The sequence below is a fragment of the Tyto alba genome, unplaced genomic scaffold, assembly GCF_018691265.1.
Source record: "Tyto alba isolate M040663 unplaced genomic scaffold, T.alba_DEE_v4.0 Super-Scaffold_34, whole genome shotgun sequence".
NCBI lineage: Eukaryota > Metazoa > Chordata > Aves > Strigiformes > Tytonidae > Tyto > Tyto alba.
The window spans coordinates 3,888,718-3,916,335 of NW_024881309.1; the positions used below are offsets into that span (position 1 = coordinate 3,888,718).

At 47.3% G+C, this 27,618-nt stretch overlaps 1 protein-coding gene across 2 annotated transcripts; it reads left to right on the forward strand.

Annotated features, from left to right (window-relative positions):
• On the forward strand, positions 1–27,618 carry STC1 (stanniocalcin 1). Of its 2 annotated transcripts, none has more exons than XM_032989991.2 (4): positions 1–62; positions 22,047–22,189; positions 23,174–23,385; positions 26,658–27,618. In XM_032989991.2, exons 1-4 carry the CDS (start codon positions 47–49, stop codon positions 26,926–26,928), a joined length of 642 nt encoding a protein of 213 aa, XP_032845882.1. In that variant the 5' UTR covers positions 1–46; the 3' UTR covers positions 26,929–27,618. The 2 variants fall into 2 exon arrangements, with proteins under 2 accessions (XP_032845882.1, XP_032845881.1); XM_032989990.2 differs by lacking the exon at positions 1–62 and adding an exon at positions 19,527–19,746.

A 27,618-nucleotide genomic window follows, 5' to 3' on the forward strand; every position in this document is an offset into this window, starting at 1 on the left:
GTGTTTCTGCTAGGGTAGCTGTTTGCTACCTGGTTCCTACAGGCTTATGTCCTTTCTAACTGGTAAGTTTGGGGGGGTTCTGATATTTTTTATGATTGCTCTTCTCCTTTTTATTCTAAAGAAGATGACAGGCCCTCAAAAGTAACTGTTTAGAGAGGCTTTGAGTGATATGCAGAGCTCTGTGTGAGGTTTACATGCGATTTGCTGTGTGTTTGTGACACTGGGTGGGTTGATTCACCTAAGGAAAAAGATGATTTCCAAAATAACTTGTTTATGGTTTTTGTTTGGCTGTCCTGTTGTTCTGAAGGTCTCTAGGGCCCCAGAGTAGCTGGGTAGTGCTTCTGTTGGTTGCTGCCTTGTCTGGAACTGGGCATAATTTAGCCTTGAGCTCAGGTGAGATCTCTTTAATACATTTTTCTCTTGAACAGCTTAAACTGTAAATAGACAAAAAAAAAAAAAAAAAAAAAAAAAGAAAACAAGAAATGAGGGAAAAACAGGAGCACAAAAAATTACGTAACTGGTGCAAGGATGTGCAGTGTGGTTAGAAATAGGCCATGTACCTCTAATTCTCAGCTTAGTGCCTTCCCCGTGCACCTGTATCTTGCTCTGGCCTCATCCAAGGGGTGATGCCATGGGCTCTGTCTATGCACAACATGGACAAATCCAGCTGATGGGGGGAAAAACACACTGCTCACCTCTGAGCTCCCTGGGCAGTGAATGAGAATGGTAGAGGCTATATTTGTTGACGTTTCTGCATTTGTAATTTTATTTTTTGGCTCTTCAGGAGATTTCTGATAATGGGCTAATTTTATTACTCGTATAAATGGCAACTCTCGAGGCCCCAGTGTAAGCTGTACCAAACACAGGCCCAGATCTTACAGTGTGTAGCTGAAGTCGGGGAAAAATGTGAAAAGGAACTCTCCCCCAACAGGTGGAAACGGAGGCAAATGATCTTCCAGACCTGACCCTGTAAACATCCACATGTGTGCTTAATTTTAAGCATGAGTGGTTCCTTAAAGGCTGTGATTTAAAGGATTACTTATGCTTAAAATTAAATACACGTGTATGGATATGGGGAACAGGATCTTCAATCTTTCTGTGTGTGAATTGGCTACCTCTGACTTGAAGCACCTCCACGCTCATGTAACTCTATCATGTAGCGATTAGCAAAATAATCTTATCAGCAATGTCTAGGGGGTTGTATTGCACCTAGCACAACAGATCCCTGCAATTATCTGGAGCCACCGCTATACTAGTACAGGAAAAACTGAGCGTTTAAGGTGTGCTGTTTCCATCCTTGTCATCTACCCGCACCTCTGGGATCTCCGAAGTTTCATTTTTTAGGATCTGCTTCAGCCAAGGGGCAGAAACTTTGTCTCACCACACTTTATTCATCTACCCTGAAATGGCTTTACTTTAAAAACCTCCCATTCTGTCACTTCTGTTGTTTTTGTGTAATGTAAGTAATCGCACTGGGTCTGCTTTGAGGCTGGGAATAATGATTCCATGCAAGATTGAGAACAACTTTCTTCTACCAGCTAAGATGTGCTAGCAAGGAGGAGGACACTGGCACTTGGCAGAAAATAATACTTCTCTCAACCCCCAGTTATTAAAAATGGGTCTTGATTTGAAGCAAGAGGGGCTTATGTTCTGTTTTAAACCTTTGCCTGGCTTAAAACTGCATATTCTTTATCTTTATTCATGTCTAAGCTCTTTTTAAAAATCCTCCTACGTGTCTTCAACAATATCTTGGAATAATGAGTCCTACAGTCTAATTATGAAATATTTTTTTTCTCTCAAAGCTTTTTTTAAATCGTGAAAAGTGAAAAAGTTACAATCCAACTCCACAGTACCTCCGCAGCCAGAACTCCGAACTCTGCTCTGAGCTGGGTTGCGTGTGCTCCGTGTCATCCTCTCTCAGCAGCTCATCACCAGCTGCTCCTTTACAGAAACCAGAGACAGAAACACTGCACTGGGCACTTGTATAAAATCAGGGAGTCACAGCACCTACCCCGAACACTCACTTTAAGTGGGATGTGATGCAGTTTAACTATTTCTAGAGAACAGCTCTGAAGCGACTGCACCTTGTGTGCCAGGCGTGTGGTTGTAGCAAATTAGTGTACTCTAGTTTTCCCCATTTCTCCAGCCAGGCAATGGCATGTGATTTATCAGCAGGAACTGTGTTACCAGCGTGTCTTCCAAATTAAAGAGAAAATGTTCCATCCTGCCTCATTTAAGCCAGGGAAAGGGGAGCCTGTTTCCCTTGCAGCTCTCTCCATCAGCTAGCCTCGACATCACTGAATAAATTTACCTAGCTCTGGATTTGTCTTGCCCAGCTTTATTGCAGGCATCAGCCTTTCAGAATGAGCAGACTCGGCCTCCCTGACACTGTTGGAGGTTTTTCCCGTTTCTGCTCCTCTTGGACCACAGACTGCCCTCCCCACGCAAGGGGAGATGTTGCAGTAGTCTGGCGCGGGGAGGAGGGAATGGGAGAGGACGTGGAGCAGTTCGGAGGGGCCAGCACTGGGAGCTGGAGCCAGACTGGGCTTTTTTCTTTCCTGAGAGAACTTCAGGAGCTGCAGCAGCAGCTGGGGCCGAGTCCATCACCCTGGACCACAGATTGCAGTTTGCACGCAAATGCTTTCTCTGCCATTTCTCTGTTGTTCAAGCGATGCAGAACAAAGCAGCAGCAGCTCCTGCTCAGTGTCACCTCTTTCCACCTGACACGGGCATTCTGTTAAGGCCTTACTTTTCCTTTTTCCAGTGGCCTTCTGATCTACCAGCATCAGTACAGATGTAGTGATGGGATTGGGTCCCGAAATTCATCATTTTCTCCAGTCTGACTTTTCAGGGGGGGGATCGAGGGCCTGGAAAACCTCACACAGTCATCCTGTGCAAGGTTTGAGGCTTGAGCTGAAGCTCACGACCCACACCCCCTGCTCCGGCACAGTGGGATGCTGTGAAACTCAGCAGTGCTGGTAGTGCCTAACAAGCAGAAATCGGCCGTGCTGCGGGGAGCGTTGTGTGGTGAGGGTTTTATGTAACGTGGGAGAATAGGGGAACCCAGTGTCTGAGGAGGGAAAATTGCTTATTCCATAATGACTGTTCCGCTGCCTAGTACAGAGTGGAATAATTAGGGTTTCTTTTCTCTTTAATTAGAAAATGGCAAACATAGATTAATCAATTACAAATGCCTCTTTATACTGCAGTGCACTGCAATTAACATTACTTAAATGTGTTAACAAAGTAAGAGGCCTGTATTTGTAAAGCAACTTCTTACTGCTTTTTCTTTCCCCCGTTTCCCGGCTCCCAACATGTCTGAACCCTTTCCGTTTTCCTTTTCTGCTCTCACCCCTGCTCCTTCTGCAGAGATTTAACAGTTCTAGATGAGATTTTTAAACCATTATATACTGCGTAGTGTTAGCAAAACTGCTCTTTCCAAAAAAAGCCCTTTTGGCTGGGCTTGGAGGGCTGGAGGAATTAACCCAGGGGGGAGAAGTGGAATCGGCATATTCACTGGGGTCGCACACTACAATAGCAGAGTAAAATCCAGGAAATACAATAACTTGATTCATTACTTGTTTCTTATGCCGCTGCCAAAAGCGTGATTAAGTCACAAAGAGTTCGATTAGGGACACTTGGTAACAAAACCCCAGCTCCATTGACACGGTCTATTTTCAGAGTACATCTAGTGCTTGTGCTCGCTGCTACGGGCCTCTTCCTCATTCGGCATTTAATAGCCTCCACCACGGAACAAAAGTAGCCGAGGACCGAACAGGGGAGGGCGAGGGGCTGGCTGGGGGGGAGGAAGCCGCTCGCATTCAGGCCCGCACATAATGAAGCAGCAGCAAAGGAGGGAAGGCAGGGTGGGCCGGAGGCTGGTGCCCGGGTCCCGCTCGGCACCGGGGCGCGGGGCTGGGTGCTGGGTGCTCACCTGCGCCCGAGGCCGCGGCGGCGGGGAGAAGGGGCCCGTGTCCCCATGCATTGCTGCCATCTATTGGGAGCAACCGGCTCCATCTCCGGGAAGAGCTTGGGACTCCCAGCCCCCGGCTGCTACGAGCGCGCCGGGGGGACTGTGCCATCGCCGCCTTGGCGCGGGCTTCCCCCAGCCCACGGGGTTTAGGGCAGACCCTTCCCACGCACATCGCCTTCCTTCCAGTCTTTGCGGGCGGTGTGGTCGCCCCACCTTGCCCCCTCACACCCCCCCCCCCGGGGCTCCCAAGTGTTGGCGGCACAGTTCAGACTGAGGCAGCAACGGCATCGCTCGATAATACGTAGTTTAGCGGTGGGACGGTGGTTTTCTGCTGAAATGAATGCCCTTGTGATTGTAACAAGTATTGGATGCACAGAAGGTGTTTGGAAGCAAGCAATCTTAAATTTGGATGCGCCAAAAAAAAAACAGGTCCCTTGCACTGGTCCTGCATTGCTATTTTGGATGGATTTTGAAAAATAAAAAAAAAAAAAAAAAATAAAAAAAAAAAAAAGGGTGAGCGAAAAGGAACCTGTGGCCTCTGGAGCGGGAGAGCCATGGGTGCACGTTGCGTGTGCTGCTCCCCTGGCAGCGCGGCGTGCCCTGGCCGGGGGGGTTACAACTGTAGCAAGCAGCTATCAGGTTTCTGTAGGTGGTTGTCTGCTCCTTTCTTTTCTACTGTAATTTAAAGACGCTTAGCGCCTTGGATCTGCCCCAAGATGAAATAGGTAGAGCAGGGAACGATACCGCTCACACGTTCATCACAACACGAAGCTAATGGAAAAACAGGTTTTGCTGTTAGGCCACGTCTTTGTCCAGGTGAAGACTAAGGCACAGCTCAGTGTTTTCTGCCCTGCCTCGTGTGTACTGCTGCTGTGATGTGGCATACTGCTTTGTTTTGAAATCAAGGAGGTGGAAGGGGAGGTTTATGGTGACACAAACCCCCCCCCCCCCCATCTTGCCAAGAGCATCCCCACTCTCCGAGAGGTGGTCCCAATCATCTCCCTTAGATTAGCGACAGGTTGTCCCCTTTTGTACTGCCCTTGGTGATGACTGGTTGCAAGATGCTGTCTTTTAGGGGGTGATGGGCACTGCATCAAATGAAACAGATGCTCCTTCCCAGCAAAATCTCTCAGGGACTAGCCAAATATAGCAGCAGCGTTCTGCTCTCTTGCAAAGCAGCTCCATTCAAATTCACAGCTGGTGTGTTTCTACCTCCCGTATCACCACGCAGCTCCTCCAAGCCCCTCTCGCTTCTGCCTGAAGGATGTGTACTCAGGTTGCTGCTCTGCCAGCATCCAAGGGATGGGGTGTTCAGCCCCAGCCCCACGCTGTTTGAAGGGGAGAGGACAGTATGTCATGTAGTCTATCTGCATCACTTGGCCCCGTTAAGAACTATCTCACAAAACAGAAGTCATTGCTCAGAGAGTTTATTGTCTGCCACCTGTGTCTTGTTCTCTGTTGGCACATCTCCCTGAGGCCTCAGACAATACCGAAAAGGGCTTATTATGTTTTATTTTGAAAATTTCTAGAAAAGGCTCCATCTTTAATAAACCACACATGCGCTGCTCAGTGGCCTGTCTGCCAAAATCTGCCCTGTCCAAGAGGGAGTACACCTGCAGCTGTGTACGGAGAGATTTTTCCAAATGGGTGTTTTCTGGTGAAGGACGTGGACCCTGTAGACCCCAAATGTTGGTAGAAAGCAGGAGCCTCTGTACAGTGCAGCAAGCCTGGCCCTTAGGAAGCAGTTGATTTCCACCTGATACAACAAAGTTAAGCGTGCACCAAACTACCTGCTGAACTGGGCCCCCAAGGAAGGAGTCCCGCTGGCTTTCTATATGGTTCTCTTTTTTTAACGAGCCAATATATGCAGAGATTGAGATGTAGCTGATTAGGGTGCTAGCTATCAAGTATGTGGTTTCAATTTGGGATGTTGCTGGCTATCCTCCCGGGAAAGATGCTTTGAACTGAAGGAGCGGTATGTGGCTCACCACAGCTCTGCTGACACAAGAGTCACCGAGCCTTTGAGAGAAGAGGCAGAGAGAAGAGCTGCCTCCCTGCTCCTTTCATGCCGTTATGTTGCGAGGAAGCAGGGACCACAGAAACATGCTGGGTGGGAGGCTAAAGAGCTGTCTCTCCTCCCAGATATTGGCTGGCTTGGAACAAAAGTGCGTGTGGGAGGGGTTGCATCTTATATGCTCCAGGATGTAAAGGCGAACAGCTTTGTTATAATGTCACCGACGATGATTTTGGAACTGATAAGGCTGAGGCAGCTGGCACTTCACAGAGCCCTGAGGAGCGCTGTTATGAGGGCAAGGGGGGAAGGAGGCCAGAAGTTGGGATGCCAAAGGGCTGCTCCTGCTTTGAAAGAAAATGGGATGCAGGGATTTAAATAGCAGTGACGGGGAATGGGGTTCTAGGGTTCTGTTCGTGCCTCTAGGAAAGGATTTTGATCTACTGGTGAACACTTGGGGGCCAGGCTGCCTGGGTCCTCATCTTGTTCTGATTACATCTATGCATCAGTTTTCTGCTCTGTAGAATGAAGACAGAAGGCTTCCCCTTGAAAAAAGTTTGTGGGGCATCATTAATGAAGTGAACTTGAGTGTTGGAGGGAGAAAATATACTATCCTTCTTATTTCTTATGTTGACACAGATTTTTCACTGTGTGGTTAAGATTAACTTGTCAGTTGGGCTTGTGTTTATCTTCTTGGAAATAAAAAGGCAAACTGAACCAACACATGAATGTAAACAGGGTAAAATCAAATTTTATTGCATGTTCAGCAGTAACATATGCTTACCATATCATACAGCTTATGTATGTTTAAGTAGCTGCTGTCCATCATAGTGTGCATTTATATAATAACTTAATTGGAAATGGGTTATGCTTGGGGAGATTAGCTTTGCAGTGTTGAATGTGTTCAATTTCCTGGAAACATGTTCAATGCAGGAACTCCTGGTTAGGCCTCTTTTTTAAAAAAAAAAAAAAAAATAAATAAATAAAAAAGCTGGTGAAGATAAAATCTCTTGAAGATGCATTTTATACCTCTCATATAGGAGAATGGCTGCATCTGACCAGCATAACCTGGGAAGTGACAGTTGCTTTTTCTGAGTAGGGGTGCTTGGGCATTTTGTTGCAGGCGTGTTGAACTAAAAATCTGTTTGTTTCTTAAACAGGAAACGTTTACTAAAGAAATAACTTGCAACTAACAAACATAAATAGACTTGCACATAGCTTGAGTTCCAGCTTTGTCTTCTTTGTTTACCAGGAATTTGTCAGACAACTGTCTAGAGCTCTAATATAACCCATAGAGACTTCAGGCAGCTACATAATCTACTGCAAGAAAAACTTTATGTGAGGCATCTCTTGCCCAGAAATTCACAGCCTGTTCTAGCGCTTCTCGTTTCTAACCTGCAAAACTCACCGTATTGAGTAACTTGCACAAGTGAGTCCGTTACCTGCCTTCTGACACCCAGCAGGGCACGCAGAGAATACCAGCTGGTCCTCTGGCCGTGCGCTGTCCCGTGCGTGCCATCACCAGGTCGCTGCCCACAAAAAAAGGCGCCTGGTGCAGCGTGCAGCTCACCAACACAGCAACCAGTCAGGGAATGGAAGCCTGGAGCTTTTACTTCATTTAATTTTGGTGAGGACACCCGTGCCCTGGCCCCGGGGTGAGAAGTACCCGTAGGTGTTAGCAGGGGTTTTACTGCTGCTGGGTTACAGCCATCCCTCCACCCTCCCAAAGGCGAGTGATTGCTTTTTTTTGCTAGAATTGCTTTTTGCCGTGCAGGTAAAGACCCTGTGGATGAATTTGGGAAGGGAGCAGGGTTGCCTGGATGCTGAGGCTGGTACTGCCTTTGCAGGCAGAAATGTGTAACAAGTGCAGCTCTATTCAGCCGTTTTAATGAGGAAGCTGAGGCTAAAAGGCTGCCGGGGGGATGGGAAGGCAGGCACAAGTCTGGCAAATCCTTTGAACAGTTTGGACCAGCAACTGAAATGTATTTAACCGTTAGATATGAAACTCCAGCCTTTCTTTCCCCCTCCCCCTTTTCAATTAACAGTTGGTCCCCAGGCTAACAGCCTGCTGATTCACTCACAGCGGCCATACAGCTGATGCTTCATAAAGTCTCTGTGTTAATCTAATCCCTAAATAGCTCTGGTCTCCATCACAGTCTCAGCGGTGATTTCAGTTCCAAATTGTAATTTTATTCTTGTAGCCTCTGAAAAGTCAAAAGGTTCCTGGAGGCGTTGGCTGCCTGTTGGGCAGCTCGGATGGAAAAGGACTATTGTAAACCCAATTTAACATGCCCTTTGGTATGGACAGGCCATGACCCAAAGCCTGCTGAAGTCGGAGAGGCTTTCTGAGAGTTTGGAGTGGGCTTTTGGAGCAGGGCTGGCGCAAGCTATTCTCAGTTTCTGTCTATATATTTAGATGGGATTCTGTGCCTCTATTAGGGCCTTTCGCTGCTTCTCATCACCAGAGTAGCTGAACAACTCTGCATTCTTTGCATCCTTGCCCAAATTTGCACTTTTATTCCCGGAAGCCATGCTGAAGCGCAGAGCTGGTGTGAAGGGAATGAGTTTGCAGATTTTGCTGTGTGAGCTGGCTGCCTGGTGGCATTGTACACTAAAATAACCAAAACTCCAGACTATTTTTAGAACCAGAGCATTCTCAAAAGCTTCCTGCCTTGATTTCCCTACCTCCCCCCGCTATTGTTCACTACTTTGGGCTACACTTTTGCTGCAGCAGTAGCCCCAAAAGCATACCTGCCCCAGAGAAAAGAATTTCAATTCCTGTGATGTGAACTCTTGAATTACGTTGCTCCACCCATACCTCTATTAGCCAGCTATTAAGTGCTGTTAATTAGCTAGCCTTCATCTTACAACGCTAGGAGATTTTTGCTACCCTGAATCCAGACCATGGCGAGCATTTCCAAGTGAGACTGTACTTCTTGCCTGTGATCTTTGGAAAAGATCTAAGCAATTTTCACTTGTTATTCCAGGCCCCCTTTTCTCTCATGAATCCTATCTGGTAAGCAGAAGGCTTTCAGCGTAGCTCTGAAATCCCTCAAAGTAATACCTGCAAATACCTATCATACACCGTAAGAAGTTCTCCATCAGAAGAGACAATCTCAGCTGAGAAATCAGGAGCTTCCTGGTGTAAGATTGCTAAAAGCTTTTCAAAGCTTTGGTAAGCTCTTTGGATTAGCTGTTCGGTAGCTGTTACAGCAGTCGCTGCGGAGCAATTGTCTTGATCTGGGGTGAACTGGAGACCAGCCAAATTGTCCTGTAGCCCCATTGATAGTTCCCTGTCTATAGCAACCTGCACCATCTGAGATTTCAGAGCCTTGCGACTGGATCGAAAGCGTGGTTACTGTAGTGAAGGACAGGGTATATTTGGGGGGAGAGTGGGAAATTCCAAACAAATTGGCCAAAAGGTAGAAGAGTGAGCATAAAAATGATGGTAAAATCCATCCATCCTTCAGCCTGTATTATTGAATAGTGCCAGTTGGTTTCCGCGGCTTTGTCCAGCCATGTCTTAAATATCACAGGAGATTAAGGTTCAGATTACTTGTGTAGCTTGTCCAGCCAGGTCTTAAATATTTAGATCTTAAATGAGCGTAGTGAATGGCTGGATGCTGCCATGGTGCGTACGGGGGTCCTGAGCTGGTGGCTGGAGACACCCACCCGGGTCCCTTCAGTGGGAAGGCAGCTGGCAGGAAACGGGCCCCTTCCTCAGGGTACAAATAAGTATTTCCTTGAGCGCAGGGATTAACAAAGCCTGGTTTCCCACAGATTTGTGTCTTGTGGGCAATTGTTAATTGCGATTGAAGCTTTTCCCACAACTGGGGCATTTGACATCTCCCTTCCCCCTTCGTCCCCCATGGAGTGAGTCTCTGGTATCCAGGGAGGGGTGATCAGATGCTGTTGGTTTTTAGGGTTGTCTTCTAACAACTGTCCTTTCTAACAACTTCTCACAAAGCTGCAGCGATGGGGGACTCTGAGGCATTATGCCTCCATCAAATGCAGCTGAAGGTGCCCGGAGAATTGAAATGGTCAGAAATGTGCACAGCCCCATGCATATGGGGTGTGTTTGTAGAAACGTCACCTTGTTAAATCGGGCTAAAAATTACTAAGGATGCATTTGAAAATCATGGCAGACTTCATAAACTTAATTGGTTTTGAGCACATTTAGGGGTTTGGGGGTTTTTTTTGGTTTTGTTGTGGATTTTTGTTATATGTAGAGCCCTGTCTTGATTTTTTTGGATGAAAAGCATGCAAGATTAAATTCTGCTCATCTTGAAATGAGGATTGTGGGCTTTATCCTGTCTTTCTTAGTACAGGCAGAGCAGGACCAAAGTCCTGATTTTTGTTTTATGATCTAGCTGAGATGTTAGTTTCGTGATATTGGCCATCTGCTTGTGGATCAAGCCTTAAAGTCTCTGTATCAGTTTCCAAACTGTTGGGGAATAATATGGAGATAAAAGTTACCCTTTGTTCTATTTAAAACTTAAACTGTAAGCTCAGACAATGAGGTTTTCCAAAAGAAGACCTTTGGTGTCTAGGTGTTTGCAGTGGACAAAGCTGCTGTACTGTGCTGGGAGATGTAAACTAGAAATCCCTGGCCAAATCTTTCAATGTGCTGGCTTGAACTGGGGCACATTCCCATTTCATGTAAGGCCTTTAAGATGCTTATTCTTATGGCTGCACACTAGATAAGTGACAATTAGAAAAGACAATCAATTTGTGGCTGCTCTGGTTTTAGTTTCCATCTGATGCAACTGCAATCTGGAAGACAAATCTTAATTTAGGACTACAAAGGGATCGTTCTCTCAGAAGATAGCACGCTGCCGGCCAGGCTGTTATCTTCCGTGAAAATTGATTGTCCCGTTTAGTGATGTCTCTATTTTCCCATAGCTGGTTCAGAAGGAGCTGCTGAAAAGCGAACTAAATCGAGGTTGTAGATGCTGTGAGAGGACCATTAATTATCCCACCTCTTCTCCCTTCACCTTTGCAGGCTCCCTAAGCCTCACCTGTTTGCCCTGACATGATAGGGATGTTTGAAACTCGGCTCTGTAAAATCTGCTTTCCTCTCACGTTTAGTGAATGGTATCAAAAAGGCAAAAGCCTGTTTTAAAAATGTGGACACCAGGGCTGTGATCCGTATTACTGCGTGCCCAGTTAGGAAACGGGTAGAGGTGAAATTTCCCGTGGCAAATACATGAAGCCTCCTTGGGGGTAGAGGACAGCCTCAGATCAGCTTCTTTGCTGTCACCCCTGGTGTCCCTTATCTTTTTCCCTTTCATGTGGTCCTCTCCCTAGATTCCAGTTTCTTTCTTTCGCTTATATCCCCAGACCTCACTTGGCTGGCTGCTTTGATAGCACCTTCTACTGTCTCTTTTCGTCATAAATGGGCCAAAACAGGTCTTCTGACTAAGCTGAAAAATCAGGTTCTTCGCTGCTCTGTTGGTTACGGCACCAGCAAGAAAGCTTGGAGCAGCTGTCAGATATTTCTGCAAGCCCTTTTCCTCTTCTATTTTAAGTTCAGTTTTGATCAAAAAAGCGGGTGGGGGCAGAGAATGGGGGGGGGGGGGGGGGGGAAGAAAAGGAATCAGCAAGGAAATGACAATACATTATTCAGAGCTCCCTGCTGCTTTTTCCTGCTCGTTTGCAAAAGTAGGTGTGAGGTGTAGCGGCGAAACGCGCTGTTACAACGGAACCTGCTGAAGCAGACAGCAAGCAGAGGATCGGAGATACTCGCTCGCTTCTCCGGCAAGCCCAGCCTTCCTCCCTGCCCAAGCCCTGCTGTCAAGTTAATCATCGTCTCCCTCGGAGGCCAACCCGCAGTGAACTTCAGCCAGACAATACACGCGACTCTTCGCAGCTCGACTTATTTAGCAATGTTCAGGGTTTAACATCCAAAGCAGCAGATGGGGAGGATAGCATGTGCTGTGGAGGGCGGCAGGCAGAGCAGGGTTGGGAACAAGCTGTTCGAGGCCTGTTTCCACTTGGATTTAACCTCCCATCTGAACTGGAAGTAACGCTACGCTCAGCCCCAGCTCTGGACGCTCCCGCGGCTTTGCATCGCGAGTAGGACTTGCTAGGGGTGAAGCATGGCAGGGAAAGCCGCACCGTCGCTCTCTGTCCGGGCTCGGAGAGGAAAACTCTGTTTGGTACTGCCTTTCCCTCCAGCTGGTGTAATAAATATTAATTTGTACCATTTCCAAGGGCAAAGGAGCACAATCATTGTGGTTGGGTTCGTGGTGAGTGAGGCTGTGGGGGATACCTTTTCTTCCGAGACCATTGCTGAGCCAGTGGTTTTTATCAGGACCCCCGAGAGCAGAAGGGTGGCTGCGTTACTGCTGTGGAACCTCAGAGAAAACATAGAAAAATCCCCTGGTTTTCTTCTTCTAAAAATACCCTCTGAGTGTTTCTGCTGTGACAAACAGGTATTGCATGTGGGTATTTCAGGGTGGGGACTGGGACAAGAAGCATCCAGTGGCCTGTGCCCAAAATCCGGGATGTGCAGCGACTTCCAGGGACTTCAGCCTCTGCACTGCTGGAGTTGCATCGGCTGCAAGTCAACCTCTGGCACAGAGACCGCAGGCCATAATCCCCAGGGGAGCTTTCCCATTTGCTTCTATATGTTTAGAATTGTGCTCTACTGACTTAGCTCCTCTTATCTAACAAGGCACTGTGTTATGTAGACCTCGGCAATTAATAGTTTTTCCCTGAGAATAATTTCTCTAGCTTCTGAAAAATCACAAGGAAAGAATGATTCTTATGCTAAATGTCCTTGTCAGTACGGTAACCAGAATATTTAATATACTAACTTTAGGATCTGTGACTTGTTACAGTAATAAAAAGAAAAAATACAAAATGACACTCTTGCAAAACAAATTCCAGTAACTATTGGCTAGAAAAGTTTCAAGAGACTTTCTCAAGAGTAGAGTGAGGAGGCTGCCATGTCATTCCTTTTTTTTTTTTTTTTTTTTTTAAAGAGCTTCTGTGCAAATTGAAATGTATATTGCTGGCTGATTCCCGCTTGCCTTATTTCACACCTAGTGCTGAGGTCACCCTGCAAGAGGCTGGGCAGGGAGTGCTCTTGCCTGCCTGTAAACAGGGGAAAGATCTTCCCAAGGATCCTTCCACAGCACACAAAAAAAAAGCAAATTCATGATTCATGAAGGCTCTGGCCATAGATCTTGCAAAGAAATGCTTGGCAGCTTTAGAGAATAGCTGGGTTTATTTTAACCTTTAAGAATGACACCAATTTCACAGCTGTTAATGCTATGTGGCTCCTACGCTTTCCAATGCAAATTGCACATGAAGGGCTAATGCATTTTGATGAGGGGGGGTGGGGGGTGAGGCAGAATCTCCATATTAATGTGCCAATATCTTTGTTCTGAAGTGTTTAATTTTATGCTTTAATGAGAGATCCTCTTTCTGGTTAAGGCAAGCCTTTGCAAGAAACTATTTGGATATTTGCTAGTGTCATCAGGCTCTGGAGCAGGGGGAGGGAAATTCATTTGGGGGGGGATTGGGGGGGGGATGCCTCTGTGGCAAAGGCTGTTGTGGTGGGAGCCCCATGTAGATGGGGGAGTCCCAGAGCAAAGGTCTTACCCAGAGCCCCTCAAAATCGGGGGGGTGGGATTAACTCTGGCTGCAGGGAAAAGAATTGGGGGTTTAGGACCAACAGCCTGGAGAACTGCTGGCTGCAGGGTGGAAAGGAGATGTGATGGGTGTCCAACCGCTCTAAAATCTGGGGGGGCTTCCTCCCTCTCTTCAACTGTGCCAGCGTTTCTGAGCTCTGATGGCTTTTGCTTCAGGTGAACAGCTCTGTCACTGCGCGCAAAACCTGGCGCTCTGTCTCCGTGTGCGTCCTCCAGAATACATTACTCATCCGCATGATGTGGGATAACCTGCCAAAGCATATTGCCGTGTGTAAATGCAACCTCCTCGCCTCCCTGGGCCACGTCCTCCCTCTGTAACTCCTCTTGGCTAGCGCTTTAGGGCTGGGACTGGCACATCTACCTGCTGAATGGAAGGATTAAAAAACCTCTGACTCTGTTTTTCGGGTACAAATCCAGTCCAAGCCAGTGATATCCGTGTTTGATTAGAGTGGCGTAAAGCTGTCAGCCTGCCACAGCACTGCCTTTAAACGACTATTTCACCTTCCACAGATGAGCATTTTCACTGCCTGGATCAGGCCAAGGTATCTGGAATTGAGTGCTGAAAGTTCTTTATGTTTCTGATATGTGATGCACATTTGGTTTTAATCAAAATCCCATTGAAACGGGCAGTCAGGATTTAGAGCATAGGATTACAAGTAATACCGGGTTATTATTAGTAATCACTTTTCATCATGCATTGCATTTACAAGATACAACACAATCCCAGCAGAAATACGCTAAAATACATAATCCCTTTTATTAAAAAAAAATCAAATTGTGTGAAGTGAATAAATCATGTAGTGCAGTAATACGAGAAGAGCTTTAACTTGCCTTCATTTATGTTTCCGATTAACTCAGACACAGCAGAAGGCAACAGTCGCAACTTTATGTTGGGCATTTAACGATCGTACCTTAAACATACAGCGAATGCGACACAGTTAAACCTATTCTGACTTTTTGCATATAAATCGAGAGATATTAAATCCCTTTGTTTAATGAGAAGATTTCGAGCAGGTTTTTTGTTGTTGTTGTTGCCAGGTTTATGGAGCGAAGGCCAAAGCCTGTAGAGGGATCCAAGTGGCTTTGTTGGGGCAGACACCCAGGTAACTCTTAAATTGCATCCTGCCTTTTGGAACGAGTTCTGACATCACCTGCCCCGGCGCAGCCAGGGTTATTCATTTGGGCTAAACAAATTAAAAGGTTCTGCTTAGCCTCTCCCTTACTTCGCTTTTATACTGTCAGTGTAATTGAAGCTACTCCCGGTTTATAACTCGACGGCGGGGGAATTGCATCCAGACAGCGTGTAGTGACGCATCAGGATAATGGCGTAGGTGAAGGGCTGCTCCGGAATTCGGCGGTTACCCCGCTGTGCACCTGTTGAGGATCTGCTCCAGCGGGACGTGCGCAGGCGGCTGGCGAGCCCTCAAGGCCGGCTGGATCCCCGCAGCACACGGCGCGTTGCCCGCGGGGGTCCAACGCGCGTTCGGGTTGCAGCTCGGCCGCGGGGCCCTGCGCGCCCGCGGTGCTGAGCGGGATGGTGCTCGGCAAGCCCCCCCCCCCGGTCCCCCCCCCCTTTTCGCGTGTCGCCGGAGGTGACCGCGGCGTGTCGGCCCGCGAGGAAAGGGCGGGGTGGCTGCGTACGTGGGTGCCAAAGTGTCGCGGCCGCGGGAGGCGGCGTGAGAGGAGGCGCGTTGGCTTGGAAGGAGCCGGCGCGCGGGGACGAGCCGGCGGAGCGCTGCTCACTCCCGAGGTGATGCAGTTGCTCACGTCCCTCCGGAGCGGAGCGAACGGAGGGGGGGTCCCGTGCTGGGGAAGGGGGGGGCTGAAAGGTGGGCAGGGATCGAGTTACACAATGCGGGGGGGGGGCCGCTGCCCGAGCAGCAGCTTCCAGCCAGGGAGCAGCTGAGCACAAAGCGGGGGGGGGAGCGGGTATTGACTTCGGGTTCCCCTCTTTCCTTTTTCTTTTCTTTTCTTTTCTTTTCTTTTCTTTTCTTTTCTTTTCTTTTCTTTTCTTTTCTTTTCTTTTCTTTTCTTTTCTTTTCTTTTCTTTTCTTTTCTTTTCTTTTCTTTTCTTTTCTTTTCTTTTCTTTTCTTTTCTTTTCTTTTCTTTTCTTTTCTTTTCTCTCTTCTCTTCTCTTCTCTTCTCTTCTCTTCTCTTCTCTTCTCTTCTCTTCTCTTCTCTTCTCTTCTCTTCTCTTCTCTTCTCTTCTCTTCTCTTCTCTTCTTTTCTTTTCTCTTCTTTTCTCTTCTTTTCTCTTCTCTTCTTTTCTCTTCTTTTCTCTTCTCTTCTTTTTTCTTCTTTTCTTTTCTCTCTCTTCTTTTCTCTCTCTTTTCTCTCTCTTCTTTTCTCTTCTTTTCTCTTCTCTTCTCTTCTTTTCTCTTCTCTTCTTTTCTCTTCTCTTCTTTTCTTTTCTTTTCTCTTCTTTTCTCTTCTTTTCTCTTCTTTTCTCTTATATTTCTTATTGAGGTTGGAGAAAAATCTTAGCACCTTGGGAATAGAGTAGCGGTGGTACAATAGTGTGTACTGTTCGATTTAATAGGATCTCTTGAATGGAAATGGAAAGAATGGGACGGTTCACTCAGGGCTAACAGTGCCTTTCTTTTCTCTCTTTACACGTATCAGCCAGGAAACCAACCCTTCTACTTCAGGGCAGCATTTAGCCTGTAAGGGAAGCTACAGAGAAAATTCTTCCAGCAGGTTATGCCGAGCCTTTAGTAATGAAGAGTGGAACTTCTTCTGGGTTTTCATTTTTTTCTTTTTTCTTTTTTTTTTTTTTTTCCTCTTCTGGTGAGATCTCCAGGGTATAGGCCAGCTCTTAACTGAGAACAGGAGGAAAGAAGATTTTTTTTAGGGAAAATCTTGCCCTGTAATGGGTATTCTTCTTGTGTCCCTAAACCTTCTAGGAACAGTCTTAAAGGCATGACCCCTGGAATGGGCAAACCACCGATCTTTGAACAGCCTAATGAGTCCTGCACTGGGTTTTTTCTTTTCCTCTTTAGAAACCTGAGGACAAGAGAGAAGCCAAGCTCCTCTGCCATCGTACGGTGAGGGCAGAATAGAAGTTACAGAGGGATATTGCAGTTCTTGTTGCCTTCAGTGTGCAAAATAAGTAATGCAAATATGCTCTAGTACCAAAGGACTCAAGTGTCTCGTGCCGAAATTTGCTTGTACAAGTCTCCTGACAAATTTGACAGCAACTCAGGATGGGTCCTGCACTCCTGAATTCGTTTTCCCTCTTTCTGCAAGCATTAATAAAGGTACTGCCATCACAGGGTCGTTTTGGAGACTCAATAAAGTTTTTCTGGTGTTACAACGTCTGCATGTGTCCTGATCCAATATATCGCCCTGTACTGTAGTGACATTCTCCTTACCAAGCTGAGCCTCATCTTACAGTTGATCTCCGGTTATTGCCATTAGTAATTAAAACAGGTTGCTTTGAAAATATGCAGCTGGTACAAATACGTCCCTAAAGGAGTAAATCAACTCCGGGATAATGATATGAGAAAGAATAGAAGATGTGCTGAAATAATTTCCATATCTATAGGAGCTGCTTGGTACTAATTTTTGCTTACACCTGGACTCAAATCAGGATGTATACGTGCTCAGAGGGCCAGGACAACCTGTTTTGTTTTGCAAACTACTTACAGTTCAGATTGAAACATTAAAAAAGACAAGTAGGAATGTTCACCTTGGGGGTGAAGGGGTGGAGAAATCAGGCTTTGAGTTTGAAATTCAATTTTGTGGAAAATGCAATGCTTCCACTCCAAATAGGACTTAGATAGAATGGTGATTCATCCCCCATTGAAGTCAATGCCAGAGTTGCTTTTGATTTAATCAGAATCAAACCCTATGGGATTATTCTCACTTGCAAACTGGACTGGTCCTATTAAGTAGAGAAACCACAGTGCTTTTGCAGGGCAGCTTTTTTTTTTTATTTATTTTATTTTTTTTTTATTTAATGAAATTGGCTCAGTGTCACAAAACTGAGACGAAACCCGAAACCCTTCTGTTTCAGTGCTTTTTGAATGTTCTTGGAACATCTGGCACAGCTGTTATTTTGACCCCAAGGCAGGAGTACAACCTCGCTCCTGTTCCTATTCCAATTGAAGCTGACACCAAATATGCCAACACGAATGGGGCTGTGCAGCCCAAACTGAGCTGTCAGCTCCTTCTTGGAAAAAATCAGAGCTCCGGGATGGGGCGAGGAACCAGAGTGGTCCCATTGTCACAGTCAGAGCTGTCAAACCTATGCAAAAAAAAAAGACAGGAATGAGGTAAAGCAGTGGACACTGTTTCTGGAGCTTCACTAAGGAAGAGGCTACTTCTGTTTTTCTTTAAATTGCTTCCTTATTGACTTTTAAATTTAGCCACCCATAAACCTGAACGAATGCTCACAGGACGAGGGTTTTTTGCACTTCCACTTAAATGAGATTTGTAGAATTGGTTCATCCAAACGGAACTTCTGTACGTGGACGGATCTATGAATCTATTCCAGCTGCATTTCCTTGCCTGGCACCACAGAGACGAGAGTATTTTTCCTTCGACAGAAAAGATCGTGGGGATAGCTGAGTGAGAATCAAACACGCTCAAGATCCGAAAGGAGCTATCTTGTCTCTGATCAGTAATATCAGATATCTAAATCTTTCGACTTATTCTAAGCTGCAGGAACTTGTAACTTTTTATCTATAAATCTTCTTTCTCTGTGCACCTTCCCGACTCCCTTTCAGCTCTGAGGCTTAATACTACTGCTTATACTTTCATCCCTTAAATACTCAGAGCTTTAAATTGTTTCTGGTATACAGGATAATCAGTTCTCTAGTGTGTTAATCCTCATTATGTGCCTATTAAAATGAAGATTAAATCAAGCATTAGGGTGCCTCCTCCCGTTATGAAATCTGAAAAACAGGATTGAATGGGGGGAGGGGGGGGGGGGGGGGGGGAGCGTAGAGGAAAACCACCAAACACCTAAAAATTTGTTTCTTGAGCTTCACTGGGAAGCAGTAAAAGCAAGACTACGCCGAGGTCTGAGGTATGAACGCGTGGTTTTATTAAGGTAATGGTGCCAGTGAGGGGAAGATAAGGAATGCGGGGTGCGGGGAATAAGGTTTTAGGCACCGAGGGGGTATTTGCATGTGCCTACGTGAGGCGCGGTGTGTTTGTGCACGGGTTGTGCTGCGCACACGTGCTCTGGCAGGCGAGGGGCGATGCCTCCGCTCCCCACGCACGCAGGTACGGCCTCTTTGCTTTTCGGGGGGCGGGGGTCAGGGGCAGAGCTGATCCCCCCCCCGCCCGACGGCTCCGTGCCAGCCCCCATCGTCCAGAAATGCCCCTTCCCTTCTGCCAAGCTGCTGTAACCCCGGGATAACCGCGGAACGGATGGGGAAATATCTTTTCTTAAAGGGCAGGTGATTTTTTGGGGGGGGGGGGGATGATTTAGGACTGCCCTGTCATTTCCCTGAGCTCAATTATCCATAGGAAGCCCCGTTCTCCCCCCCCTCCCTTTCCCACCGCCTCCCCAAAGATTAACTTCTTGGTGATTGTTGTTTGGCAGGTACTTTTAATTGGCTGGAAAAATATTCTTCCTGTGAAGTTGCAGTTTTCTGGGGCTTGAATGAGTCCAGTCTGCCATTGGCTCTGCCCAGCGCCTCGCGATTGGCTCGGCAGCCCGCGGGGGGACCGATAAGGGCGGCTATAAAAGCCCTCGGCGCAGCTCCTGGTCCCCCAGCGAGCAGGAGCCAGAGGGGCCGGGCAGAGTCGGGCTGCGGCACGTCCCTGAGCCTCGGCAGACTCCTTTCTCTCCCCCTGCGAGCGCGTATCCAGCTCCACATCTTTGCTCAAGCCGAAGTGGAAGAGGAGAGAGAGAGAGAGACACACACACACACACACATACACCCAAAAAAAAAAAAAAAAAAAAAAAAAAAAAGCCAACCAAAAAAAAAAAAAAACCACCCAAAAAAACCACACTTAGCGGAAACTTGTCAGAGAATGCTCCTAAAGTCTGGTTTTCTCCTGCTGCTGGTGATCAGTGCATCTGCATCCTATGAAGCTGAACAGAATGACTCTGTGAGCCCCAGGAAACCCAGGGTTGCAGCCCAGAACTCAGGTAACACCCAGCAAGGAGGGCTTTGAGCCTGAACCCTGATGTGTTAAACTGTTTCAGATATCTCTACTGCTGATTTTTTTTCTTTTTTTTTCCTTTTTTCTTTTTCCTTTTTTTTTTTTTTTTTTTTGCTTATAAACTTAATGGCTGGTAGGAACAAATATTAATTTAAGGATCTGATTCAGGAGGATATCGGTGCATAGCTGGAGAAGAAATCTTCTCCTTTCAGGAGCCGGGTCAGGGAACCGGTGTGTGATCTGCTTGCAGGATGCAATCCATTCTCTCTCCTCCTCCCCCCATCTACTAAATGAGTTCCATGTACTTTTTCCTCCCCCCCTCCCTGCTTGCATGTATCTTTCTCTCTTCTCCAATTGTAATCATACTTCGGTGTTAAATTCCTTGCTTTTTAGGAAGTTGATAAAATCCGTGGAAATTTGACTGAACCATTGTTCTGCCAAACATCTGTCTATTCAAAGAGGGGGAGAGAGATATGCGACTTTGAAGAATGCAGTAACCTAGAAACTGTCCACTGCTAGCATTTATTTTCAAAAACTGATTGCTATCAGTTAGATGGTACCATAAAAATACAATTGTGACATTTAGCAAACTTGCTTTTACAATGGGTAAAAAAATTGCTGGCAAGTCAGCTCTGGATGTCTCTACTTTGTGCACTATAGATGCTTAGATAAGTTGGACACATTGTCTTGAACAATGGAAATTAAAAATCTGTCTTCTAGTATACTGAAAAGATATTAGATCTCCAATTTGGAGCTCATTAACAGATGTCTTATTTTAGATCTGCAAGGCTCTGCAGCATTATACCAGGGTGTTTGCTCAATTTCCTTTTGTATTTGGTTGCTATAGAAACATAGGGTCTCACTATTGCACCGTGCCTAAAACAATAAAAGCTTAATGCATACTAAGTCTGCTGAAAGCAAAGTTATAATTTGAACCTGTGGAAACATAATTACGGGAATGACTTGTGCGATGATGAGGTTATGAACTGGGGAGAGGATGATCTTACCAAATATTTCTCCCTTCAGGCACGTAAGCAAGAGCGGAGAATGAGGAGGGGTTAATTGGGTGATTTTTTAAAATATTTTCTTTTCTTCTCTTTTTCTGTAAAGATCCTAGTTACATAGATACGTCTAGGCTATAACGAAGCTCTTAATAAGGTCTGTTCTCTTCCACTAAATGCAAATCCTCACTTTTCCCACACCTAGGATCTTGATGGGAGACACTGGGTTTGCATTTCTTCCTAAAGAATGTCTCGTAACATGATCTGCAAAAGTAATGAATATGCCTTGCACAGACACATAAGGGGACAGATGTTCAGCTTACCAAAAAAGGTTAATCCCTACTAATTTCAGGGCAATCATGTGGCAATACTGCTGATTCATTGTTAAAATGCATAGTATCTGCACTAAAAAAGATGGGATGACATGGATACCCTCCTGTTCAGACTAACTACTGCCTCGATGATTTTAATTATACATGGGCAGCTCCATTACCTTAACTTTCTCTACCCAAATGCCCCTTCTCTTTGCGAATCTTCAGCAATATGACCTTTCTTGGCTCTGCTTGCAAACTGCTGGGTGCTGGGTTAGTATTTAGCACCAAGCCGGTCGTTCAAGTCCTTTGTAGTGCTGACGATTGACACACAAACTGAAGTCTCATTTCTAGATACTTTATGCTTTTTAGAAAAGCACAGATATTTCCAGTGCTTGCAAAACCGGCTCTTCCTCGTCCTAAGCGCAGATTTCATGCCGGTTCATTGGCAATCGCCAACACTTCAGTCTCATTTTCAAATGAGGTTTGTGAGCCAGATGCCGCCAAGCTGCTCAGACCTCCCTTCGCGCTATGACGGTGGCGAAGACCTCACCGCCCAGGGCTCTTCAAGGGCCCATCCTCATCACTTCTGCCTTCTTTAGAGGGATTCTGAATACAGCTGTAAATGTGTGCGATCAGAATTAGGTGAGGCTGGACCTGTAAGTCTCCGTCTCGCCAAAGACTGTCAGATGTCGCCCCTCTTTTAATCTGTGCGTAACCGATTGAAGGTTTCGGCAGTTGCAGTTTCTGTTCCTGGGTTTGCCGGTGATCTGTTGCACGACTTCGATTGACAACTGGCCCCTGGCAGTGCCTTTGGAGGCAGGGGTAATGAAGAGAGGCCGGTCTTGAAAAGCAGCAAGGCTCCTACCGCTCGACTGCAGCTGAGCGCGCCGTGCCCTTGCGCCGGAGAAGGGCTTCACGGCGCCGGGGAGCGGCGCGTCCGTAACGTTGTGCCTGTGCCTCTCTCTCTGCAGCCGAGGTGGTTCGCTGCCTGAACAGTGCCCTCCAGGTGGGCTGCGGGGCCTTCGCCTGCCTGGAGAACTCCACGTGCGACACGGATGGCATGTACGACATCTGCAAGTCCTTCCTGTACAGCGCTGCTAAATTCGACACTCAGGTACGGTACGAGCGTAAGGGGGATGAGAATAATACCTCGCCGTTAGACCTCCCTTTTCATGCCCCGGTTCAATAAAGTGTTTTTACAAGTCCCGCGGCACTAAAGCGTGTGCTGAATGGATGCCTTAATTTCTCTGTCCTCGTGGAGACGGGGTCTGTGCAGGCTTAACCCTTCCTTTCTTGCAGCCCTTCCTGCTGCCTAGCTACTCCTCTGAACCATGATTTTGGTTTTTGGCTACAAATGCATCCTTCAGGACTGTTTTCTACAGTACATTTTCCACATACTGTATGCTATGTGTGAGGACTTGGCAAGGAGTGTTTTGTGGGGCGGAGAGCTAAGTTTCCTCTTCAGGAGGAAATATAAATGTTCTTCTAACAAAGTAAGTCTTCTGACTGTGTGACCTGGCACAGGGCTGGGATTTGAATTGGAAGTCTTCGGGCCTGGGAATGCACAGCCAGATCAGCCTCTCCGGAGCTGCAGTCGCTCGCAGCAGAGTAAATAGGATAATATCAGAGGACTGTGGCTCTGCCAAGGGCCCTTTTTCTTCGTACTTTCTTCCCAAAATGCGCACACCCTCTTGTTCCCTGCGCTCTCGCTCCCAAGGACAAGCTTAAAAGCTCTTAAAGCATCTTGAGGTTTGGTGAACCAGATGCGTTAAATCGCTGGTATGCAGCGAGCGGGCCGGGCCCCTCCCGGGGGGCAGAACTGGCCCATCACCCAAAGACTGCCACATCTTTGGGGAGCAGGAGCTCGCTGTTCTCTCCGGATTTGCGTTCACCCCAACTGAAACTGCTGTGAATGATAACTGTGCAATAATTGCGAGCACTTAGGGTCCAATTCCCTGCCGTGCTTGGTAAGGGACCTCCAGCAGGTCTGTAATTGCAGCAAGGGTAATTAATAGCAGCCAGCCACAGCGGAGTATCTGTTAATGCATCCCTTTCGATGAAAGCTGTTGCGGTTTTAAGGTTTTTCCTCTGTTTTCAGGGAAAAGCTTTTGTGAAAGAAAGCTTGAAATGCATTGCAAATGGGGTTACGTCCAAGGTGTTCCTTGCCATCCGGAGGTGCTCCACGTTCCAAAGAATGATCTCCGAAGTGCAGGAGGAGTGCTACAGCAAACTGGACATGTGCGGCATTGCGAAACGAAACCCTGAAGCCATCACGGAGGTCGTCCAGCTTCCAAATCAGTTCTCCAACCGGTACGTGGAGCTTTCCTCAGCTGAAATGCATCAAATGCAGAAATGTGAGGCACAGAGAAAGAAATGAGAGGAACCAAGTTGACTAACTTCTTCCAGGTCCTAATATAGCTTAGCCTATGTAACGCTCTCTGCCTTTTCAAATCCTTGTTAAGTTTTACCAGCATTCTTCCGATTCTCTTTTTTTGGTAAATACACTTATAAACGTCTTCAGGGGAGAATTGTAAAATTAACTGGACATACATTACTTCAAAGTGTGGAGTTTGTTTAAATGTTAGTTCTTTTAGTTTGAATGCAGTATAGTGGTAAACAGAGCTTTTAAATACCAAACCAGTTCGATTAATATAGCATCTCTGGCATACTGAGTGTTGAAGAGCTTCCCAACCCATTGCAATTGCATTCACTTTTTCAGGCTGCCGCCATCCCCCTTCCCTGGGTTTATGTGGCACTACCGAATGTGGCCTTGCCCTCTGACTTACCGTGGCAATGTAAAGAATTAGGAAAGCTTAAAGGGAGCCAGCAAACGTGCTCCTCTGTAACCTCATTCTGCCACGATCCAGTAGTTCGTATTTCTAGGGATACTCTGCTGTTCTTAATGGTCTCTTTGAGGGTTGGCTTCACCCCTGTTCCTTCTTGGTAGCAAAGGCTGCCTGCAGAAATGGCCACGTCACGCCGCTCTCTGGTGCCTTTCTCTGAGCACAGACCTGCCCTGTCCCCATCCTCCAAGGACAAGGGACAGAGAGAGGCTTCAGGGAGCTACTGCAGTCTGCACAGTCACGCTGCAAGGGCAGGGATTTCTCCCTCTAAACCCTGGAACAACCAGTGCTGAGTCTTGTGATTGGGATAAAAAGGATCTTTTTGAACAATTTGAGTAAATATGCTCTAGAATTTGAGTGCAAGCAGACCAAGCTGCAATTTAACATGTTGACTGGCTGTGACCTGATCTAGAAGCATCTTAAGCCTCCAGACTGGTATGCCAGTGACACATCGATGTTGCATCTCTGACCAGCATAAACTGATTATAGAAAATCCTATTGTAGATATTATATCCAGAAGATTGTACTTGTGGGAAGACAAAAATTATACTTGTGTGTCCTTCCCCTCTTCCCCCAAGCAAATTTGGAAGAGGTTTGCTTCAGTGTTCCCCCGAGGGCTGGGACGAGGAGCAGGCAGCACTGTGGCATCGGTGTTTCACGGGCTGAAAGAGCAGTTTGGGTTAATACGGTGGAGCGTAGAGTTACGCAGCCCTTGGTGGGGCTGTGGGGACACTGGGGCGAAGGGGGGACGTGTGGGCACCTGGGCGAGGGAGGGTGCAGTGACAGCGGCAGCGCTCTTATACGTGCTGGGGACGTTCCTCTCCAGAGGACCAAGCCTGAAGCGGAGCCGCTGTCTCCTGAGGCGGAGGGAACTCCTCCCCCACAGCCGCCAACCCTTGTCGAAGCCAAAGGATATTATGACATGTTGAGTAACAAAAGCAGCAGGATTTCCCAGCTAATAGTTTACATTGAGGTCTCCTAAAGCATCCTGCTTTCCCAGCCCCTGTCCCAACATAGCCACAGAATAAGAATGCGCCACTTGGCCTGGGACACTGAGAGGAAGTAGTTAAAGGTCATAGCATCTTCCTGTGATTTAATCTCATGGCAGGAGCAGGAGGAGAGGAAAGCCTTGTTGCCTTTGCTTGCAGTCTAGCTACTGAAAAGCACTAGCGAGCTGCTTGATTGCAGCTCCAGCTCTGGAAAGCACCGAGCTGTGTTTGTACGAAGGAGGTGTAGGCAGGGCAGCAGCGGGAGGTGGACAGGATCTGCTCCTCCTGTCCTGGCGGACTGGGACTGACAGAAGCTGCAAGCATGCCTCGCACAGATGTAGTCATCACCAGCTCCTGTGCACGCTTCAGGGCTTAATATTAGCACTGCCGAGCTGTGCTTGCTCTGTGCTCCACCGTGCCAAAGCCCGGGCCATTTGTACTTCAAGTGCAGCAGAAACTTTAACCTCACCTGACCTCCACTGGCTGCTCTAAAGGCCGGAGCTGAGAGGTAGGAAAGGAGTTTGAATGTGAACTCTCATTTCCCTCTTCCTTCCCCTCCTCCACCTGCAGGTTATTCTCTTCTCTGCTCCTATGGAAAAATGTCACGGTGACCTTAAAGGCTTAAAATAAGTTCCCCGACGTCCTTTCAGGCAGAAGTAGCCTAGCAAATACAGGACTGCTCCTCTTTTTCCCAGCTTTCTCTCCCTAGGAAGACGTTCTCTCGCACAGTGAGGTCCCACTTGCCAGCTTTGCTGTCCCTGCCCGAGCCAGCCGTGCGCGCAGGGCTGTGCTGATTCTGCCTCAGCCCCGCGGAGGGTTGTGCCTTTGAGCACTGTGCTCCGCTCGGCTCAAGCTGCGCTGGGGAAACAGATCAGCACAATTTCCTGGCTCCCTCCTTGAGCAAGGAACGCGTGCTCCAGGCTGCTGGGAGGCGAAAAGGCAGCAGCAGGCTGCGGAGGAGGCAGGCGCACAACAGGGCGAAGCATAAGGTCCTCGCTTGTGATTTAATGCATGGTCAGCTTGTTGGAAGTGGCAACTGAGTCTGTGTCCTAAAGATCTCTCCCCGGGGAATACATGCATCTGTCAGGCTCTGGCTTGGCCCTGAGCTTGCTTCTCCCTCTCCTGGTCCCTTGCTAAAGGCTCTGCACAGAGGGGGAGGGAGAGGGACGAAAGGCAACGGTGCCATAGGGATGGACACGCTCACAGGCAGGGTGGTACTGGCTCCCACCAGTGGCCTGTTTAACCTGTACCCAGCCTGGTTGATGGGCAGTACCTGTCTATTAGAAAGATGCAATTGTTTTGCTTCTTAAAGCTCTAGAAGCTCAGGTTGTTTAGCAGGGAGTAAAACACACGCTGAAGCCAGTTACTACAGGGTCTCAGCTCCTCGCTCTCACCTTCTTCCTGATCCACCGGTGTCACACCGAAACCGCTTGTGCTCGTGGCCTTGCCTGTCAGAGCTGGAGCACCTGCTCGTTTAGGACAACGAAATTAGAAGTTTGATGGGTTGTGTTCCTTCCGCGTGTCGTGGGCACAGCATCTCCAGGCCTGGGGCATTTGTTAGACACAGTGAGAGTCCGTACGTTGTGCCCTGTCAACAATCGATTTCGAACACACCCTGAATGACCTAAAAACTCTGATTCTGATAGTTACGTCGCTTGGACTGGTCTCCTGGTTTGAGATCAGCTCTTACCTTGTTTCTCTCGTCTTGCTGGGAGATGCCTTGGAATGACGGATGGCCACTCTCGTGCAGGTATTACAACAAGCTGGTGAGAAGCTTATTGGAGTGTGATGAAGAGACGGTCAGCACCATCAAGGACAGCTTGATGGAGAAGATCGGGCCCAACATGGCAAGCCTCTTCCACCTGCTGCAGACAGACCACTGCGCCCAAGGCCACCCGCGCGCCGACTTCGCCAGGAGACGTATCACCGAGCCGCAGAAGCTAAAACTCTACTTGAGGAACCTCCGAGGTGAGGGGTCCGTCCCGGCCCACGCGAAGCGCAGCTCCGCCGAAAGCGCGTAACGCCTCGGGGGAGCCACAATGGGTGTGTAAGGGATGCTAAGCACTACCAAAGCTGAAGTCTCTCTTTTCTAGAAGAGTAATGCACCCAAACCAAGTGTACTGTAGCTAGTTTTAATAACAACTAGGAACTGGTTTTAGATTTAGTCATTAATATTTTCTATTCCTCTCGAACAAAACTTTTGCATGGATCTGTGTTCAGTGTCTCAGCTTTCCCGCCGTCAAAGTGTCTCCATCTCTTTTCTTCCCCACAAAAAGATATCCCAAACAATCTTAGTCTTAAATATAACCGTACAATAGTCAGGCCTTCAGACACCAAACTCTAAATGTACTGTAGTGCTAACACCGTTGAAGTCTGAAGATTTGGCACCAAGGAGAATAGCTTATTCTCTCTTGTAGTAAGCTGGTAGGCGACGATAGATGCACTAATAGCTATTGCACATCCTAAAGATGTCAGTGGAGTTCGTGTTATGAATCTGTGCTGGCCATGGACGAATATGAATGTCATATTCCTGGTCTCTTAGTGTCATACAGTCCTAATCCTTCCAATACAGCTCTGTTAACCCATTGATTTACCAAACTCGCTAGCTGTGGATGATTCTCGTTACCGTGACCTGGCACCACAGTGCAAAATGAGTTAAAACTAACCCCCCCCCCCCCCCCCCCCCCCCCCCCGCCCTGACACACACCAAA